Raw genomic sequence first — 19,578 nt, forward strand, 5'->3', positions numbered from 1 at the left:
GGACGTTTGCATATGCCAGTGATTAATAAAGTATAGATTTTTACACGTCTAAACTAGATATAAGACTTGCATATAACTTTTTTGAGATCCACAGCAGTGGAACATGGACAGGTGACTAAAGTAAGGAGGGGGGGGCAGAGAATGAGAGGGATCCCAATATGTTTAAGTGTCGTCTCTTACCCTTGCTATGCAGCCTATCTGATCGTCTAACCCTTTAACTGTCTATACTGAGAGGCATACTGCAAAGTGTCGAGGCTGGCAAATGTTTTGGCATGGCGGTCGTTGAGCTCCTTTCCCCGAGAGCTGCACTGTCAACTGAGTTATGGAGTTATGTTGTTATCATCAGGGGGGAAAACTCAGACACTTACCAGCCAGATGACCACTGGTACGACTGTCCACACATCTTTGCCCTAAAGAATGAGAACTCCTCAATAAAAACGTGGATTGTTTATTTTACTTATTTAGCTTCAGTGAGATGAAATGTGATAAAGAATTTTTTTTTTTTTTTTACATCGGATGAGTTTGAGTGTTTTTGTATCCAGTGGCAAATACAACCTGGCTGGTTAAAGTATCTGAATTAAAGGTATCACTTGCCTCTGTGATCCTGCCACTCCTGAGCCAAAATGTTTTTGACCCTGCAGCCCTCCAAGAAGGACTTCTGCCACCCTGCTGCTTTTGGTTTATCCTGAATTAACCCCACATTTAACTTTACTCAGCATGACCCCCTTCCCCTCACCACCTCCTGAACTAATCACATTAGAGCCAGTCCTAGCTCGTTCTGCTCTAAACTCTGTGTCGTCTTCAGGCCAGTTCAGGCACCAACAGAAAATACTTTGCAAAAAAATGCATGCGTCCCATTTTAACTATAGAAGCAAACAGGAAGAAGAAAAAGAAGAAGAAATGACCTGGATGGCTCTTAATTCCGTGAACTCAGTGTCTTAAGCAATTAGAGGATCATAATGCTGTCTGCAGCACATTATGAATCACTGTTTGTGAAGCTGATAAACGTAACGCTCTTTAGAGCTCACGAGTGAACCCCCTAGCGAGTCTGTTAATGTCAAGTCATGTGGTTAAAAAGTATTTTAACATGCGTCAGAGATGTTGAAATGCTGCTGCTCTCTTGTGTTATGTTGCTGCTATATTGATGTCGTTTTTTTCTGCCTCCACTTTACGGTTTCCTTTGATAGTAACTTGGGTCTTTATCTCGTTCATAGTTCTAATGGCAAGTCTGTGTCATGGTCTGAATCAGGTGCAAGACACCCTCCGAGGGGGGGGAATGTGTGGCACAGACTGTCTGTGCATGTGAGGAAACAGGAAGCCGGCTTGAATCAGACGGCGGTCATCAGGCCCCTAACTAACACCCCCGACCCCCACAGTTGTGAGCCCTCTACCTGCAACCTTGGCACAGACCCCCATCTCCCTCAAGAACCACCTGGCACTAAGCCCCTGTACAACCTGGAGGAGGAAGACGAGGGCGACGCACAGCGCCCCCTCTGGACCCTGACTAGCTCTGAAGGGCTGGAGTCTGATTTAGACGAGCCGGCTTCGTATTTGCCCCCTCGCTTGGCGGGCCGCACCGCAGAGCGCTTGCAGGGAGCTGTGGTGGACACACACAGCTCCCACGTCCCTGCACTGAACGACTACACTGCCAGAGAGGCAATCCCTGCCAACGAGCCTTCGAGCTCGACACCCTCTCGGCTTCCTTCGTCCCCACGAGTCGGGGTGTTTGAAGAGGAGGGGACCGAGGATGAGGAGCTGGACCTCTTACACAGCTACATTTACGATGCCAAGGAGGAGGGGGAGGACGGAGAGGGCGAGGATTTGACTCAAAACAAGCCAACTCTGGAGGAGTCCCTCGCTCTGTCTCCCCCTTCCCCCTTCAGAGACTCCGTGTGTTCGGAGGAGTCTGTCACCGGCTCCCCCATCTTCGAGTCGATGCTCGGTAGTCCTCCAAGCTTAGTGTACACCTCAAACATCCTGCGAGACTTCGCACACAGCTCCTCAACACTGTGAGAGCAAGACCGGCACTGACACGGTGGCTGTCAGCAGACTTGTGCATCACACAGACATGCATTTCCACACACAGGTCAGGTACACAGGCACACACACACAAACACATACAGGTAGATACAAAGGTATAATTGAACATTTCCAAGTTTTTAACATTTATTTTTTTCTCTGTCATTTTGCTTGCTTCTATTTATTAATCTGCTTTTATCAGTTAGTGGTTCATGAAAACTCTTAAGTAGAAATACTCCAGGAATTATCTTTGAGTGTTTACATTTGTGAAGGGCTGTCGGAGCACAAAGCCTTTCTTTAAAACGTAAAACTGGCAACAGTGCCAAAACTAGTCAGCTCTCATGCCAAATTTTAATGAATGAAGCAACATTAAGAATCACGATAAAAGATGTAGCTGTGGTTCTCACAGAGGCGGTGCAATTAAACTGTCAAGAGGTAACTGGAAAGAGAGACACAACTGTATGTGTATACTGTTAAAGGAGCAGTGTGGAGGATTTAGTGACATTTAACGACGAGGTTGCTGATGAGAAACAACTGAATAGCACTCGCTTTCACCCTCCCAAGTGTGTGAGAGAGTCTAGGGTGGCCACGGAAAACACAAAAGGCCCTCTCTAGAGCCTGCGTTTAGTTTGTCCCCTCTGGGCTACTGTAGAAACATGTCAGTGCAACATGGCGTGCTCAATTGAAGAGGACACGCTCTTTATGTCAATTTGAAGGGCTCATTAAGTAACAAAAACACAGCGATTCTCAATTTTAGATTATTACACACTGATGAAAACACAAATATGTTTATAATATTATTCCATTTCTGCCCTTAGATCCTCATAAATTTGACACACCGGTCCTTTAAGACACGTCCACAAACTTTCTCGCTGGACTGCAATAGCTCAAGTGCAATAGCTCTGCTCCTCTCTGCTGCACACTTACAGGTCTCTTCATGAGTGTAGCAGTAACAGCTGCATCGGAAAAACGATTTGCTTTTTGCCTTTTTTTAAAAAAAAGTTTGTATTAATTAATTAATGAACTGCACCTCAGCTTTCTCTCATCAGACGCCATTGTAGTTGAAGCATTACAAATTAACAAGAAAAGTGCAGTACATCGGTGGAGTATTACACCTATATGTGTCGCGACGTGTCCTCATCACAAACATATTCTTCACGGACTGCGATTCTGCTGAAGACTTGCGCTGTATGATACGTGATTATGGATATAATGTGCCAATCAAACTACATCCCTGCTTTCGATTTTTATAATGTAGCTGATACAGGTAATAGCGTGATTGTAGATGATGGCGATGTTGTTTATTCCGTTTACACTCCATCATAAAAACCCAGAGAACAAGTTTTACACGTATGATGAGGGACGTGATCGAAGAAATGCTTTTGCTTTCCATGCCGTGTTGATATTTCTCACGTTTTCTGAGTTTGCTGTGTCATTGTAATGGAAAACACAGTTGTACCAGTTCTCAAAGTTTGTAATACTGTTAAGCCATCTCTTGTTTTTCACACAGGTGGTATGTTTGTAATACTGATCAATGTTTCTATATTTAGAATGTCAACAGAAAAAAAAAAAAAAAGAAGAAGCGTTTATACATTTTGAAACTGTCCTCAGATACTTGTCAAGGAGCAGTGTGTTTGGTTTTTTGGGTAACTTTTAAGCTAACTTGAGTCAGCCGTATCCTCTTGAGAACATTTGGTTGTAAAAGTGACCAATGATTAGTTGCTTCTTGTAATGAGATTCTACATGTTTCAATTTTGCTTCAATCTTGCATTATAAACCTAAGTAAGTTGAGGTTAAGTTTCTTAGTTCTTTATCTATAAGAATGCAAATCATTTCAGTACAAGGCTACACAGTACATAGTGCAATTGTATTGTATTTCCAAATGTTTTTAGTCTATTATAGTGTAAGTTGTTAAATGATTTGAACCGATGTAAAATATTCGAGGTGCCACCTGTTTAACACTGTTAAATCTAGAATGAAATAGGCCTTTATGTTTTGGGTGAGCTGAACATGAACGATGCTGTAAAATAAAACAAAACAAAAAGATTTATATTAAGAAGACTGATTACTGTCTGCAATAGCCTGAAAGATCTTCTCCAGGTTAGGCTGCAAAAAAAGTTGTCAATGGTCGGTAGTTCCATCCTTGAAAATGTTTTTCAAGTTTGAGTTTAAGAGGTTTTCAAGTCTCCAAAGAAAATGTTTTTGTTTTTGTTTCTTCACAGATGTTTGATCTTCTCTGTGCAGAAGACGTTTGGTGCTAAAATGCTTTTTTTCACCACAATAATTTATTCCCCACTTTCCAGAATTTAGTGAATGTTTTGCTTTATCTAAAAAAAAAAAAAAAAAAAAAAAAAAAAAGGACAACTAAGAAAAAGAAAGCACAGTGTCTTTGATGGATAATTGATCAAGGATTTTTCATGGGTACTTAATGCAGACTAAGAAATCATAATATAAACATGACAGACTTACTGTAATCGCAGCAGGAGGAGGTCAGGCATAGTTTCCCCGACATTTCCGGGTCTTATGACTTATCAGGTGGTTTCTAAGCAGCAGCAGCAGCAGCAGCAGGAGGAGGAGGAGGAGGAGGAGGAGGGAAAAAGGAGAATTAGAAAGTTAGGAGGGGTATGAGGGAGGGCATGCAGTTTCTCTGTTGTATCTGGCCCTCAGCTCTCTGACCAGCGTAGTCCTCGACAGATTCTCCTCGGACACCTATATGAGCGAGAAAGCAGAAGTTGTCTCGGGTTTTGCGCACAGCTGTCAGTCTCAGCATGGCCGGGGGCTCGGTGTCTGAGTGTAAGGAGTACTTGTTCAAAGTGCTGGTGATCGGGGAACTAGGTGTGGGCAAAACCAGCATCATCAAGCGCTACGTGCACCAGCTTTTCTCGCAGCACTACAGGGCGACGATCGGGGTCGACTTTGCGCTCAAAGTTATCAACTGGGACAGCAAAACGCTGGTCCGGTTACAGCTGTGGGATATCGCAGGTAAGAAGACACACTGACTCTCTCTCTCTTTTTTTGTTTGTTTTTGCCTTACATATAGTGTTACAAAACAGATGGTTTGGAGCTGGTGAAGTTTTAACTTTTATGTCACAGAGGGGAACTTCCACTTTCACAGACGAAAGTTTAGAGAACTATTTCTCAATATGTTCCATAATGAAGTGATGCAGCCTGAAGGGGAGAGGGGGGGGGGGGGGGGGGGGGTACACTGGCGCTGTTATTCAGCAGTAAGACGTTTAAATTCCCAGTTGGTCGTGAACTCCAAAGAAAGAAAGCAGGAGAGTAGTTTCCTGGAGAAAAGACCGGTTGATCACGTCTGCTCGTTGTCTTTTCCACTTCATGATCACAGCAGCTCATAATTGTCAGTGGAATGTAGGTCACGTTGTTATAACCGGCTGAGCGCATACCGTCATACTCTTGTGATGTTTTCTCTTGGGATAGAAAACGTGTTTATGGACCTGCAAAGTGACTGTACTGTCCCTTATCTTTATGTCATGCTGTTATTCCTGTTGCTATGCCACTGTAGTGTTCTCCAGTCATCCCTGTCTCTCTCTGCCGTACAGACCCCTGTTATAATGCAGACCTGAAAGCTTTTCAGTAAGTAACTTCTCCTCACTTGCCAACCTGTGCATTCCAGCAGCTTGAGTAAGCAAGCTGTGAGAAATCAGAGCAGTGTAAATACAAGTTTCCCCACATGCAGGCAGGCGGACAGGCTGGTAGCCTTGCTCAAACTCCCAGTGTTTGTCATCTCCAGGCAAGAAAAAGAAGAGAGAAAATCACACTGTAAACAGAGAAGCCTGACAATGACACATTTGAAAGGACCAGTGAGGGAGGAAGTGAGCAAAGATGAGAAGCAGAGAAACCAGCAACCAAAAAGACTCAACTTTCAAATCACAAGTGGCAACCAAAGCTGAAAGACACTCTCGGTAGGCTCGGTACAGTTGATGAAGGGTGTGATGTGGGTGTTGAGTGAGTGAGGGGCGTCAGCGTTGTCCCGTTAGCCTTTATCCTTCTTGGTTTGATGTGAGCGTCTTCATAGTCAAACATACACCTGACATTAGGGTTTGTGAAAGTCTTTGGTCTCAGAGACGAACTCAAAAAGCCAAATTATGCTGGTTATTTTTATGCCAAGTGTCATGAGATCACGTGCCTTAAGGGCCTTTGAACGTGCGTGTGTGTGTGTGGTCTCCTGTCATGGAAATGCCAACAGTTGATTCTATGTCTGTTTTTTCTTTGTTATTTGTGACAGGGACTATCTTTGGGTCAAATTTGTGACGTCTTGTAGAAATCTCACTGTGACATTTATGTGAATTTTTAAATTTTTCTGGTGTTTTATTTGCAGTCTTGATATTCATAATAAGGTATCTCCAAATAGTTTAACATCTCTCTGGAGCTTGTCTCTGGAACTCTACCAAGAACAGTCTGTTTTGTATGTGTGTCTTAAAGGGGCACTGATATCAGTGGTCCTCTCTTCTGATTGGTTGACTCTCTTCTGAGGAGACACTGGCCCAGGCCAACCATTTTGGTCTTGTAGCTTGCTAGCTCGACCACTCTGTCCTCACCTCCAGATAAAAGGTTGGACAGTTGGTCATGCTGAGGGCTGACGTATGTCATGAACGTGAATTCCCTGTGACATCTCAAATTCATGGAAGTCCAAACGACCCAGTTGCTAAATACAAGGCAGTGTACACATCTCTATGGACTGAGCAATTTTACATTTTCACAGTATTTATGTAGCACCTAAACCGGATTTAAAAATCTGAATTTGTACAATATGGGACCTTTAAATGGAGGCAGTTTATTTAAATGAAAATGGTCTTTTCTGACAACACATGGATTAGACCATACCAAACAGTCAAGATCTCAGTTGTGGAGAAGGACGGTAGGATTTTCTGTGTAAAGAGTATGTTTACACTGTTCAAGAAGATAAAGTCATGTAGGGCTACAATTAATGATTCTTTTCATTTCTGATTCATTTCCCAAGAAGAAGTTGACATATTTATAATTCTTGTTATATCAATCAGTCAAAAGAACGATATTCATCATGAAGATGTAAGAAAACAAAAAAAAAAATGACAAAATTATTTAAACATTTAACTTCCTGACTTACTACAGTTGTATAATGATGCAGTTCAGTTGCAGATTTGTTTTTTCTAAAAAAAACAAAACAGATTGGTGACATAGATAATTTAAAAAAAGTATTCTCCTGAGGTGGCGGTATGAAATGTCAACTGTAATTAAAATTGGACTTTGTGTGCTCGGAACGTATGGTCCAGTTACACATATATGTCCCCTACCCTCCAGCTGATTGACCTGTAGCAGCCAGAGAATTAAAAATACAGTGACTTTGACTTTGTGAAGTTATGGGAAGTACCAGAAATGCACATAGAGAAGGATATGCTTAGAGAAACTATGGAGGGAAACTTCACAAAACAAGCTTTTCCAAAATATTTGTGATGAGGCAACATCAACATGTGCAAGTGGTTTAGTATGTGCCACAGAGAGCAGCAAGTGTTTCTAGTTCATATTGTCTTGGCCTAAAGGGGCAATTCCAGCTTCTCATCTGGCTCTGGGTTTTTTTGTGTTTTTTTTCTGAGACTTTAAATCTGTCTCAAGTTAGATGTTGTTGGTTCAAATTCCATTCATTGTGGTCTGTTTACAGATTTTTTTTTAAGAAGTGTAAAGCAGAACTCACATGCCAAATGTACACAGAAGGAGTTTTTGGTCACTGGACTTGCTCCTCATATTAATACTTATTTTTTTTTACACACATGTAGTGTTTTCTTGCTGAGCTGCACTGGTGAAATGGTAAAACAATTTTTTTGTTGCAATTGAATTATAGTGACCATTAACACTTTCATTGTAGATAGAGGCATGCGAGTATTGTTTATTTCACACATTTTTTTTTTTTATTTTGCTTACCTCTAGGCATATATACTTATTCTATTCCTACTTTTGGCCATGGTTGAGCAGGTCCATCCTCTCCCTCAATCAAACAAACCTCACATGTTGAGACAGATTGGGACAGATGGTTAGAAGACTGCTGTTTTTATATTTATTCCATGGCTTACAGCAGTGACAGAAAGGGGGCAAACATTTGGGTGGTGGTGGTGGAGGTGGGTGGGGGTAGGGTGGGGAGGGTATGTGTGTGTGTGTGTGGGGGGGGTTGGTCGTCACACCAACTTGCATGTCTGTCACAGACTGATTGGCAGTGTGGGCTCCGTTCCCCGATGTCACTGGGACCCTGGCAGCACCAGCTCAGTGTGCAGGGCATTGCCAGAGAGGGCCGTCTGCCTGTCACAGCCAGACAGCACTTGATCACAGGATCTGTGAGGGTAAATAAAACACGGACACACGCACACGCTTGGATAGACTGATATCATTCATCGAGATTCGGGAACACGCTAGCTTTTATGTGCGAAAGTTTGAGGTTGGATGACACAGATACTAAACTTTGCTATTTACACCTACAGCAAGGCTTGGACTGAGGACACTATGAGGATAAAATAAGGAACAAAATGAGGCTGTATGAGAGTGAAAGATGGATGTATATTTGCCAAGTCATTAAGACCATTAATTAATGGCCATTAAGCCATTTAATCGTGCAGAAAAGCAGGAGCAATTATCTTGGCAACACTGACAGCAACTTCAGATTTGCGTTGTCTTTTACCAGCCTAGATAGTGATTACAGTCTGGGAGAAATGATGGTAATCAGAGGCCTGAACAAGATGGGCGAAGTCAGTGTGGGTCTGCCACCCCTTTTCACCCAGAATTGCTACTCTCTCCTGGATTTATCTAAGCCAGTGGACAGGATGATTACCGCTATGGTATAAAAAAGCCGGCACCTTGTAAGATCAAACATTCTGGATGGGAGAGAAGGTCGCACATAAATGGGATGTAAGCTGTTATTAATAACTTTCAGTCCCATTAGGAACACAGATTTGACCTTGAACCCTGAAGCATACGTGATAACCCCCACCCACCCAGATCCCGCCTCCCCCCAGAAAAGAAAAACACAGAAAAACACCATGTCCTCATAAACAAGATATGTAACACAACAATTACAAAACTGATTGAATAGTTACAGATTTATTTCCTGTCAATGAAGTAATATGTTAATCAGCTTATTGTTTGTGCTCTACTTGTGAACCACTGAGTGAAACCCAATCACTGCCAAGCAATTTAGCTCCTTTTTTACCAATTATGGCTGCGCATACTAAATGTGAAATTTTCCAGCAGGCTGTGTGATGAACAACACAACCGTCACAGGAGGGTGGACGTGGACGTTTACCTGGAAAGAACTCTTAACTGCTTCAGAAACAGCAGAAAACACAATGTACCCATGGATGAGACATGAAAGCAAAAAAACATCATGAAGTGTCTCAGTAAGGTGTTACCACAAGCTGCCAGAGCAGCCTCAGTATTTATTGGCGTAGATACAGTACAATCATACAAGTCTGAAACTAAGCAACACATTCTTCCAAATGATATTCTCTTATTTGGTGTATTGATGATGGTCAGGAGTGGTGTTAAATCCGTAAATCCTCTGAAGATTCTTAACTGTGTTGACATCTGTTGAGTGTTAAGGTTGAAGCACCCAATTCTCGTTATTTCCACTCGTATGGAACCATTTAGTGGTCTGTTTATGAGCATCGTCCTGCTTCTCCCTCATTTTTTGAGGTTTTTCCTTCAAATTGTCTCCCATATATAACATTGGAAACATGTTTGTTGCTTGACACTAGATATACGCCTGTAGGTGCTCCTTAGTGCTAAGATTGATTCACCTCTTTCCTTACCATGCCTGCTTTTCAATTATTGCAATAGATTTTCTTGGTCACGCCACGTTACGCTGACAATATCTTTGGTGTAATTTTTAAGTCATTTGTTGCCTGTTAACGGATCTTTTGTGCATTGTTGGTTGTTCTTCTCTGTATTCTTGCTACCTCTTTAGTGTTATAGTAATATAATATTTACCACCAATAGAGACTATGAATGTTTTAATGGGTTATTTTAATAATTCTGTATAATATTCTACAACAAATATTTTAATTTTGAGCTAAATGCCTTCAACTTTGTTCCAAGACTTTACGTTATGCAGGCCAAACCAAGCTTTTTGTTGAATGTGAAGGGGAAAACAAGGGTAATACCACTTACAGGTTGAGGATTTTTCCTGAATCCAGACTCTGTTCAGTGCTAAAGGCTGTAGTAAGCTGTAGTAAATCATTTCTCACATGCTGCTCACAGGAATTTGAATGTGCCAGTCATGTGTTGTTCAGTCCCTCTTTTGAAACTCGTGCTGAAGACTACCTTAATGACTGGGCCTTGTGTTGACTTCTTTACTTTAGTGTTGCTAGTGTGTGTGTGTGTGTGTGTGAGTGTGTGTGTGTGTGTGTGTGTGTGTGTGTGTGTGTGTGTGTGTGTGTGTGTGTGTGTGTGTGTGTGTGTGTGTGTGTGTGTGTTTGTGTTTTAGGGGTTGGGGAGTTTCACAGCCAGTTGCCTCCTAACAACAGACGGAGACTGCTGCTGTTGCTACTGCGTGTCTGGCTTGGACAGTTTCTATGGTAACCCACCCACAGGATTGCAATATCTACGACCGTAGAGGAAACTAAGGTTGCTGAGGCTATGGATAATGATGAGACTTTGCTTTATTTCTGTTTCTCCCACACAGCAAACAGAAATGATACAGCGGCTGCGACTAAACAGTTTCTTTTTCATCAGGGAGTTCTGTAAGTGAAGATTGCATGTGTGCATAAGCAGGGTGCCTCACTGTACTTGAGGTCATGCACCAGTATTCATCAGCGTGGTAGACTGAATGTAGACTCAAGCGAAATGTTTAAAGCTCTTAAAATTCCACCACAGCTCACTGTCCTGAGAGATTCAGACGTATCCTTCTCCTAAACTTTTGTTTTGTCATGTTTTTCTTTTGACGCAGCAGCACACATCTTTGTTCTTTCCTGCAGTCTCGTGCTCCTCTGTGGCATTTACTGACTTAATACTCAACTGTTCCTCCAGCTCAGTCCATCCCTGTGTTTTATGTTGATTAGATAAGCAGCATATGACCCTCATTTTTGCCTTTGCTATAATTATAGTTGTCCATTATTTTAGACATACTTTTTTATGAAATGCTTATGAAATGTTAAAAATTATGACAAATAGAACAAGAAAAAAATTACAACAGGAAAGTTTGAATACCGTTAAAATGATCTATCATGCTTATACTTACTTACAAAACATGACACTGACACGAGTGTAGTGGCGGGTTGTCAATCGACTGCAGAGTTTCTAAGCATGTATTACCTCTAGTTTCTAAACTATGAAGATTTCTTTGTCACCTTGAAACTTTGAAAATTGAAATCGGCACTTTTCAATAGTTTCTGACATTTTAAATACCAAACAATAAGTTAATGAAGAAAATACTCAACAGTTTGAATAAGAATGAAGAAAACTGTAAGGAGCTTTTATTAAACAAATTAAACATCAGTTCATGAGTGCGGTGCACAGTGTGTTGTATTTCTGCTGCAGATAATGATTATTAGACCTTACTTGTGGCACTTGAAAGGTCAGGCCTCATGGGATTTGCTGTCATTTAATGTTAGTGTCTCATGTGGGAAACCACAAAACCTTATTGATACCCCAACTAACTCATTACCCTGTACAACAGTCAGGTGTGCGTGCGAGTGTACGTTCACTGTGCAACTACTGTCACATCAGTGATGTTGACTGATAGTGAGTCCTCTCTATTCAGCCATTTCCCTCCCATGAGGAGTGCTGTTAATGCCCCCGGGGCTGACTGCTTACATATCGAACAAGCAATAAGGACAGGATGTGAGAGAAAGTCAAGTGTTTAATGTAGACCATAACATGATGTCATGTCCTTGTTGGTGTACATCGAATGGCTTGTCCTCGCTCCCCAGAGCACCCGTTGTGCTTATTGTCACATTCATTTGACTCTTTGTAAATTCAAAACAAGAACCAGAAGACACAAATTAAACAATTAACCGACAAGCTTTTGTGCAAGTCTGTGTGCTGTTCATGCAGTTCTGTACTTTATATGAACCAGTGAGACATTTTGAGCCCTTGTAGCAGCACATGTCCATCTTTTGATCTTAGCACAGAGGGTGTTTTTGGATCTTACATCATATGTCCATGTTGCTCTGTTCATCGATTTTTGTTTTGTTTGATAAACCGCGTCATGCTATATTCTTTTGCCGATTTTTTTTTTTTTTTATCAAGTCATACAACTGAAAATCATGAAAATATTAAAGTGCTTCTGCATGTGGTCAATATTGTTCGGTCTCTCCATTCTGGCAAAAAAAAATTGTTATGTTTAGGCTCAGTGAGACCTTGCAATAGAATAAAAAGAAAGAAAAGTGCCTTGAAAATGATTAAGCCATTATTTTTTTTCTGTATTCTGCCCTTGCCTCCTCTCTTCTGGAGGTAGGAGCTTTACAAGGCCTGAAAATGAAAGCCTTATTTCAGCCTGTCGGCTCTTTATCCCACTGTGTCATGTCTCTGGTGAATTCACCTGGGGTTATAACAGCTAAAATTAGACTCTCAATTATGAGCAATTACTGTCAGGCCTGTGGGCCCCGCAGTGTATTCACTCTCTCGCTCACACCCGCACTGCGCCACGCCACTCCAGTTCCTTGCGTGGTTTGGCAGGTTCCTACAGTAAAGTGAAAGTATGCAGGGAGAAGCTGTGTTCGCAGTTCCTCAATCGTTTTCTTAGATCATTTTCAGTTTTGTGACAGAGCAAGAGTGACAGCTGGAAACTATCGAATACACTGTACAATTACACTCGCCCTGCAGGTTTTCTCAAATTGAAGCAGTGTGTCATACATATGTGCTAAATACATCACATGCTACGTCATGCCATTGGAGGCCTGCTATAATTGCAGAAGGTCTAAAAATGAGCAGGTGCTTTGAAGGCCCGATCTGTGAACATACGCTAAGAAATCACAGCCCTGGGCCAACCCGAGGGCTGAAGAGTTAGGGTGCATTTCACGCAGCTGAATGCCCTCAGAAGCTGAGTCTGGTGTAAGTCGGCTGGACCTTCATTGCTCGTCAGCCCCACTCTCTTTATTGCTACTGTGCTGTACAAAAAAAGACACAAAATGCAGGGAAAACAAATTTACTTACCAAAACAAATAAAGAAATAGTAGTCCACAGGATCATAATCTGCAGCTCCATCAAAAAACAAGGAGACCTTAACTTTTAGTTATTCTTCGAAGATCTGCATTTTGTGTATTTATTCAAACTCGGTATTCTGGGCCTTTTAAGATTTTATATACCAATATCAGTTGCACAGTATAATTATCAAAGATAAAAGACAGGAAACCTATTTGGAAGCTAAAGTTCGTGCGTGAGAAAGTATTTTTTTATGTAAAAAGAAAAGAACTGTCATGTAAAAGGAGGAAATACAAACAACATTATTTAACTTTCAGTGTGAACCTGATGTTGTTGCATCTGGAAAATAGTTCAGTCTGAAACACAGAGGAAATCATAACCAGTGGCTCTTGGCGTGAAAAGGATCCATTCTTTGGCAGGACTTCCACAACTGAAAGTTTACATTCGCAAACGGCCCTCCACAAGTCACAGCTTATGATCATGCTTGTTTATGCTCAGTTCCTCTAGCTGCATGCTGCGTTCAGGCACAGTACTATCAAATCTAAATATGTAGGCTCGCACACCAGTGCGCCCTTTTAATAAGAGGACCTCTACTTCCATTCTGAGGCCCCAATCACAGAGCACATTTTTTTGGTAAACGGTTAATCTATAGTACCACAGTGGCCATTAAGCAACATGTCTGAATACATATTGTATTTTTATTGTCAGCAATATGAGTGTTATTTTGAATGTAAATCAAACTCCTGTTTGAATAACACTTGCTTGGAGATGTCTGTCTTCAGAAGGAAGGTATGGGCTTGAGGCTGAGTGCAGCAAACAGGCCGGAGAAGCTCAAAAGTTCTGAGAGAAAAGTTAAGATAGTGTTGGTTTTGGTCTTTCATGAGAAGTTTTTTGACAACAAAAAATAAAGTAGCCTATATCAGCAGCTGCACTTTAAAAACTGAAAAAAAAATATGGGAGTTGGGTACTCCACCAGTCACTGTTGCTATATATCACTTTATATGATATAGATAGAGTGATCCGAGGCAGAAATCAAGGCATCTTTTGATCTGATATCTGAAAATGTGACGTTAGTCAAGTGTCACCAGAGGTAACTTTTGTCAGTTTAGCTGCTGATCATAGATTCACTTCCCTCCGCTGAGGTGCTGTTCTGTACGCCTCACTGCACACTTGGGCTGAAGTGAAATAATGTGGGCAGACAAAAAAAAAAGATGTTTGAGCCCAGTTCATATTTTCTCACCTACATAATATACAATTGATTTCCTCTTTTATAGTTTCATTCTACATATGCAAATAAATGATTGTACTTTTTACTTCATACGTTTAATCCTTTTCCGTATTCTGGTGGTGTCTAAAAAAAACCCACAAATGCTTGAGAAAAGGGAAAAATACAACAAACTATTTCAAAATAAATACTTTGAATTAGTGCGTTAGTGTTTTAGTAAAATAAAAGGGATCGTCTTCACTGGCTGCTGAACCTCAAAAGAACTGGTGTAGTGTAACTACAATTAGTAGTCTGAGAAAAATACAAAACAGGAAACTCTCTCAGATTGACAGTGACACACTGTATACCTCACTAACTCCCCTTGCTTTGCCTTTGTGAAATATCATCTCAGATTTTCACAGAGAATGACTACAGAGAATGGGTTCATTATTATGGCATATTACTTCTGCCATTCACTGTGTGCGGATTAGACCCATGGCAAATTAGGGGAAAGTAGGTCGAAGAAGAACCATCTCTATACCCATTTTTTTTTTTTTTTTTTTTTGGGCCACTTTTTGAGGAGAAAAATTGTACAGTACTAACGGAGTTAGAGAAAGAAATGAGAACGAGGCAACATTTCCTGCAAACCTTCTCAAGGCTAGACATTTAATTACGTTCTTAAAATACAGTTTGGTGTTTGGTTTGGGGTGTTTAATCACATCCACATTTTTTAATATCTCTCACAAACTCCAAATTGTATTACTCATCTATTTTTTCTGCTCTGTAAAAATGCAAATGTTCCACTGAATTCTCTCTATCGTCCCCCAGGCCAGGAACGATTTGGGAACATGACGCGGGTGTACTACAAAGAGGCCGTGGGGGCATTCGTGGTGTTCGATGTGACGAGGGGCTCCACGTTTGAGGCTGTGTCTAAGTGGAAGCATGATCTGGACAGTAAGGTGAAGCTGGCTAATGGCAACCCCATCCCCTCAGTGCTGCTCGCCAATAAATGTGACCAGAAGAAGGATAACTCCAACAACACAGCCCTCATGGACAATTTCTGCAAAGAAACTGGCTTCCTGGGCTGGTTTGAAACCTCAGCTAAGGTGAGAAATCTCTCCGAGACACACAAATAGGCATGAAATAGACCGTTTACATGCATTCCTCTCTATACAGTATCTGTTCAACAGGCTTCTATTTAAAATATTTTCCTTTGTTGTCTATTTCTATTTTAGTTCTAGTGTTTCTGCACTTTAAAACTGGGCTACAGTGGTAACAAATTACCAAAGTTATTAATGCTGGCTGAAATATTTTGTATCATTGGGATGAATGTTTCTTTTTTAAGTACCGAGTCATCGACAAACATGATTAGCGCTGGTTTCAAACCTTATTTTGCACATGAATCCGACAAATTAGATGCGATGAGAGCTTTGAAATGCCCACATAAACAAGTAAAAATAAAAAGAGCCACTAGATATTTTGCCATTTTTCTGAATGCCTCCCTCACTTCTCATGAAACAAGACATCCTTTGTAGTTGTCCTTTGGGGAAGCCGGGTCTCTTCTGAATGGTGTCATCACACTGGTTACAGTGTAGTTACTGCGAAGTAGTTTCATGTTGTAATGGTTTTGTCGGGCAGTTGTTCACATTAGCATTTTTGATCCGAAATTCAATGTAAAGGGTGGAGGGTTTGGACATAATCAGTATAATAATAGAGCTCTAGTATTTTCTAGAACCTTAAAATGTTACCAAATACACTGAAGTTGTGTTAAAATTGTACAAATGATGCAGCAGGAATTTGATGTCTTTGCCATGTGTGCACAACATCCAGTGAAAGTTCTGGTGGACAGCTGGTGTGATATGGTATCACATGACATTGATTGATGTTGCAGCCCAGAGCTGCGAGGATTGGAGGGATAGAAGCCCTGAAAGATAATGTTTGGTGGTGTCTCTGTTTAACTCAGGTCACAGGTTTGGTGTTACTGCCTCGGTGTTTTCATCCTGTGCCTTTGTACTTCTGTCCTCGTGAGTAGAAGATCTGGGTAGAAGTGATATCATTTCTGCAGCCTCTCTCTTCCACAAAGTTTTATGTGTAGAAAATATCTGACCACGAGCTAAAGTACAGTAGCAATTCATGCAGTCGTCATTTTTCATAATGACCATTGTCAGAATGACATTATTTTAACATGGGATAATTATTATTTATGCATTAACATGTAAACTGTTCTTCACTGTTGAATGTAGTCAAGATGGTAGGAACTTTACAAGCCTGAAATCACTCACAAAATCACTCTTTTACATTTTGAGATATAACCATCTATTATACACACTTCCATTGTTTAGGAATGCTTTAATATTAGGAATTAGTTGATTTTATTAACTCATTCCAAATAACTTTTGGAGTCCTGGAGCTGTGCCACATGCTGTGTCATGTGAAGTATGTGGGTGTGTGTGATGATGAGTGCAAAGCAATTTCCTCTCTGCGAGTGCGATGAAGTGTTTGTGTTTTGTGTGCCTGTCACGCTGGTGTTAAACTCAACCCACAGCAACCTGTGATTGGAATTCTGTCAAGGAGCACCAAACTTTCTTTTACTCTCAATTCACAAAGGACAGTTTCCTTCAGGCCATACAAGAGAAAAATGTAGTCATGACGGGATACGCATTATTTTAACCAGAGTTTCTTAAAGTTTGGGACTGACACACGCCAGCCTTTTATATTATGTAGTTATCAACTTAATCTGTTTGATGAGAAGGAAAGCCTGATTGCGATTATTTCACACCCTCTGCTTTAAGAAACTGTGAATGTTGAAAAATTACACAGACAATACTCATATTTATTAGTTGTATTCACATGCCATATAATCCTAAAAACTATTTTTTCAAGTGTTCTTGGGTAATTTGGGTAAATCTTGGGCACATGGCTTTTTGCCAGATTAAAATCCCTTTCTGAGTTCCACTTGACTTTTGTAGCTCAATATCCTTTTCCTACACAGGCACTTTTTTTAAATGACAAACCACCTCTTTTTTGAACATACACTTACCCTCTGTGTGCCTTTACCCAAGATGCCCAGGCTTTTTTGTAAACATCTTACTTACTGTAGGGTGTGTACAAAGCTCATTAATATGCATTACCTCTTCAACCCATAGGATGACAGCTTTTGGCCACAGTGTGAAGGACAAAAGCAAACAGTGTTTTTTAGCTTGTCTCTGCTGGCCTCAGTTTGTCTCTCTGTTACCCAGCTGTTGCTTTAACAAGCTGGTTTATATAAAGGCGTTTGGTGAACTTCCAAGGCGACTAAAAAGAGCCACTGTCGCTGTTTTCTGCTGTTGTGCAGGCAGAGGCAAGTCAGGAGTCTTGTGTCTGCATTGTTATGAAAGAAGAAATTCAGAATATGTGTTTTATCACCTGTGACTCACTGTTTTAAAATTTTTATAGGACAACATCAACGTGGACGAGGCCGCACGTTTCCTGGTGGAGAATATCTTGGCTAACGACAAAGGCTTACCATACGAGGAGAGCAATGGAGACCGGATCAAACTGGACCAGGAGACTGTGGCTGCAGAGAGCAAGTCAGGCTGCTGCTAACACTCAATCCATTCACATTAGCCAGCCGCCTCCCTTTGGCAGGGTCCAGTGAGTGCACCCGGCCCGTGGCTCCGTCCCTCTATTGCAGCCTCGGAGAGGAATGTGAATTTTTGGGTCTTTCAAGCTCCAGGAGGTTCTCTCTGCACTGATGCTCATTGCCCTGCACAGTTTCTCCTAGCCCAGTTTTATCTTGATATTGCCCCAAATGTTTTCACTGCATCTGCCATGCTGTTTACCAGTGTTGTCTCATTTTAAACCCTGATTGTGTATTTCACTCCCCACTCACCTGTGCAGACTTGAACCCTGCTTCACCTCCTGTTGTCCTGACGACCTCTGAATCCCCGACTGTACACACCCCTGAGCAACGGGTGCAAGCTAAGCAGAAAGTTGAGAAACACAAAATATAGCCTTTTAATTAGTGTCACTTTGTTGTAGTTTTATCTTTTTGTATCTTGATGTAATTTTGTCACCCAACATTTGTCTGTTAAAAAGCCATTTTACTGTAATTCTGAAGTATTATTTCAGTTGACAATGAAGGTCAATAACATCCCTTAAACATTTATCTGACAGCACTCTCATATTGGACTTGTGTGTAAAAAGTAAGCAAATGGGCATCACAGTGAAGCATTATCAAAGTGTTAAATTAAATTTATGTTGAGATTGGTCATCTTGGCCATGTTTTCTCTGAGGTAATGTGCCATAATACTGTTTATTCTTAATTTACTTAGGGGCTAGGTCACTCTTTTCACTGTTTATACACACACAGGAAAACAGATGGACAATACCGTATATAAAAAAAGAACTCTAATGATGGTACGATATGAAACATTGAGAAACCTGTGCGTGATAGTCTCTGCTGGTATGATAATGTAGATCTGATTTACAGGATGTATTTTTAAAATGTGTTGGATCATGGGTTATGTAACGGGTGAGATATAAAAACTGAATCAGAGGACCACACTCCTGTACGTTGGGATGGCAATCTATGAAAGTGTTCAGATGAAATATGAAGGATTTTTTTTTTTTTTTATTAAAACATGTTTACATGTGAAAATACTTTAAATCTTCAAGACCAAAATAGAATAAACATTTTAACAGATTTGTGTTGTCTGTTTGTAATTAGACTGCCTGCTAATCTGATTGGACCTAATAGATTATGTGTTTATCTAATGTATTTGCATAAGAACAAAACACTGGGGCAATGTTCATTCCCTTATATAACCTTCTAATGGACACATTTTGTGGATTAGTAAATGAACTCTGCACCATATACTTAAGGCACAGTATTTGGTTTATTCATAGTATAAAAATGTTGTTTCCCTACATGGCTTTTACTGTTATTTGTCTAAACAAATGTTTATGATTATATCATTTTTTTGTGTGTTTTTTTCTGGCACTTCAACCTCTTGGATCAAACAAACTCAGCGGGGATTATTCTAATATGAACACATTTCTTATTAGCATACCGCACAATAAATAATTCCGGATGTTGGTTCTTGGAACTGGCAGGAACTCGGTGTTGCCATCAACAGCAACAATAACAGTGGAAGAAAATAAAATGAAATAAAGATGTATAAAATAACGTTTGAGAAAACACAAACCAAAGTGTTAAATTTCCCCTCGAAGTAACTCCAAGCGCAAAGCAC

The 19,578-nt window shown here is 40.7% G+C and overlaps 2 protein-coding genes across 3 annotated transcripts in view; both read left to right on the plus strand.

The window, feature by feature from the left end:
- The window catches only part of grm1a (glutamate receptor, metabotropic 1a), a 34,444-nt gene extending 30,366 nt beyond the window's left edge, over positions 1-4,078 (plus strand). The window contains exon 9 of one of the 2 annotated variants that reach the window (XM_069158207.1): positions 1,215-4,078. In XM_069158207.1, the coding sequence (XP_069014308.1) occupies positions 1,215-2,013 (799 nt within the window). In that variant the 3' untranslated portion in view covers positions 2,014-4,078. The remainder of the gene's footprint in view (positions 1-1,214) is intronic. The other variant, XM_069158208.1, reaches the window with a different exon arrangement.
- Positions 4,079-4,625: 547 nt separating this feature from the next.
- rab32a (RAB32a, member RAS oncogene family) lies at positions 4,626-19,032 on the plus strand. Its single transcript, XM_069158209.1, has 3 exons — positions 4,626-5,001; positions 15,176-15,453; positions 17,783-19,032. Exons 1-3 carry the CDS (start codon positions 4,788-4,790, stop codon positions 17,930-17,932), a joined length of 642 nt encoding a protein of 213 aa, XP_069014310.1. The 5' UTR covers positions 4,626-4,787; the 3' UTR covers positions 17,933-19,032.
- The last annotated feature ends 546 nt before the right edge of the window (positions 19,033-19,578 follow it).

Source organism: Embiotoca jacksoni, unplaced genomic scaffold (assembly GCF_022577435.1).
Source record: "Embiotoca jacksoni isolate LCO1_2020_lvr unplaced genomic scaffold, fEmbJac1.0.p SCAF_23, whole genome shotgun sequence".
Classification (NCBI taxonomy): Eukaryota; Metazoa; Chordata; class Actinopteri; family Embiotocidae; genus Embiotoca; species Embiotoca jacksoni.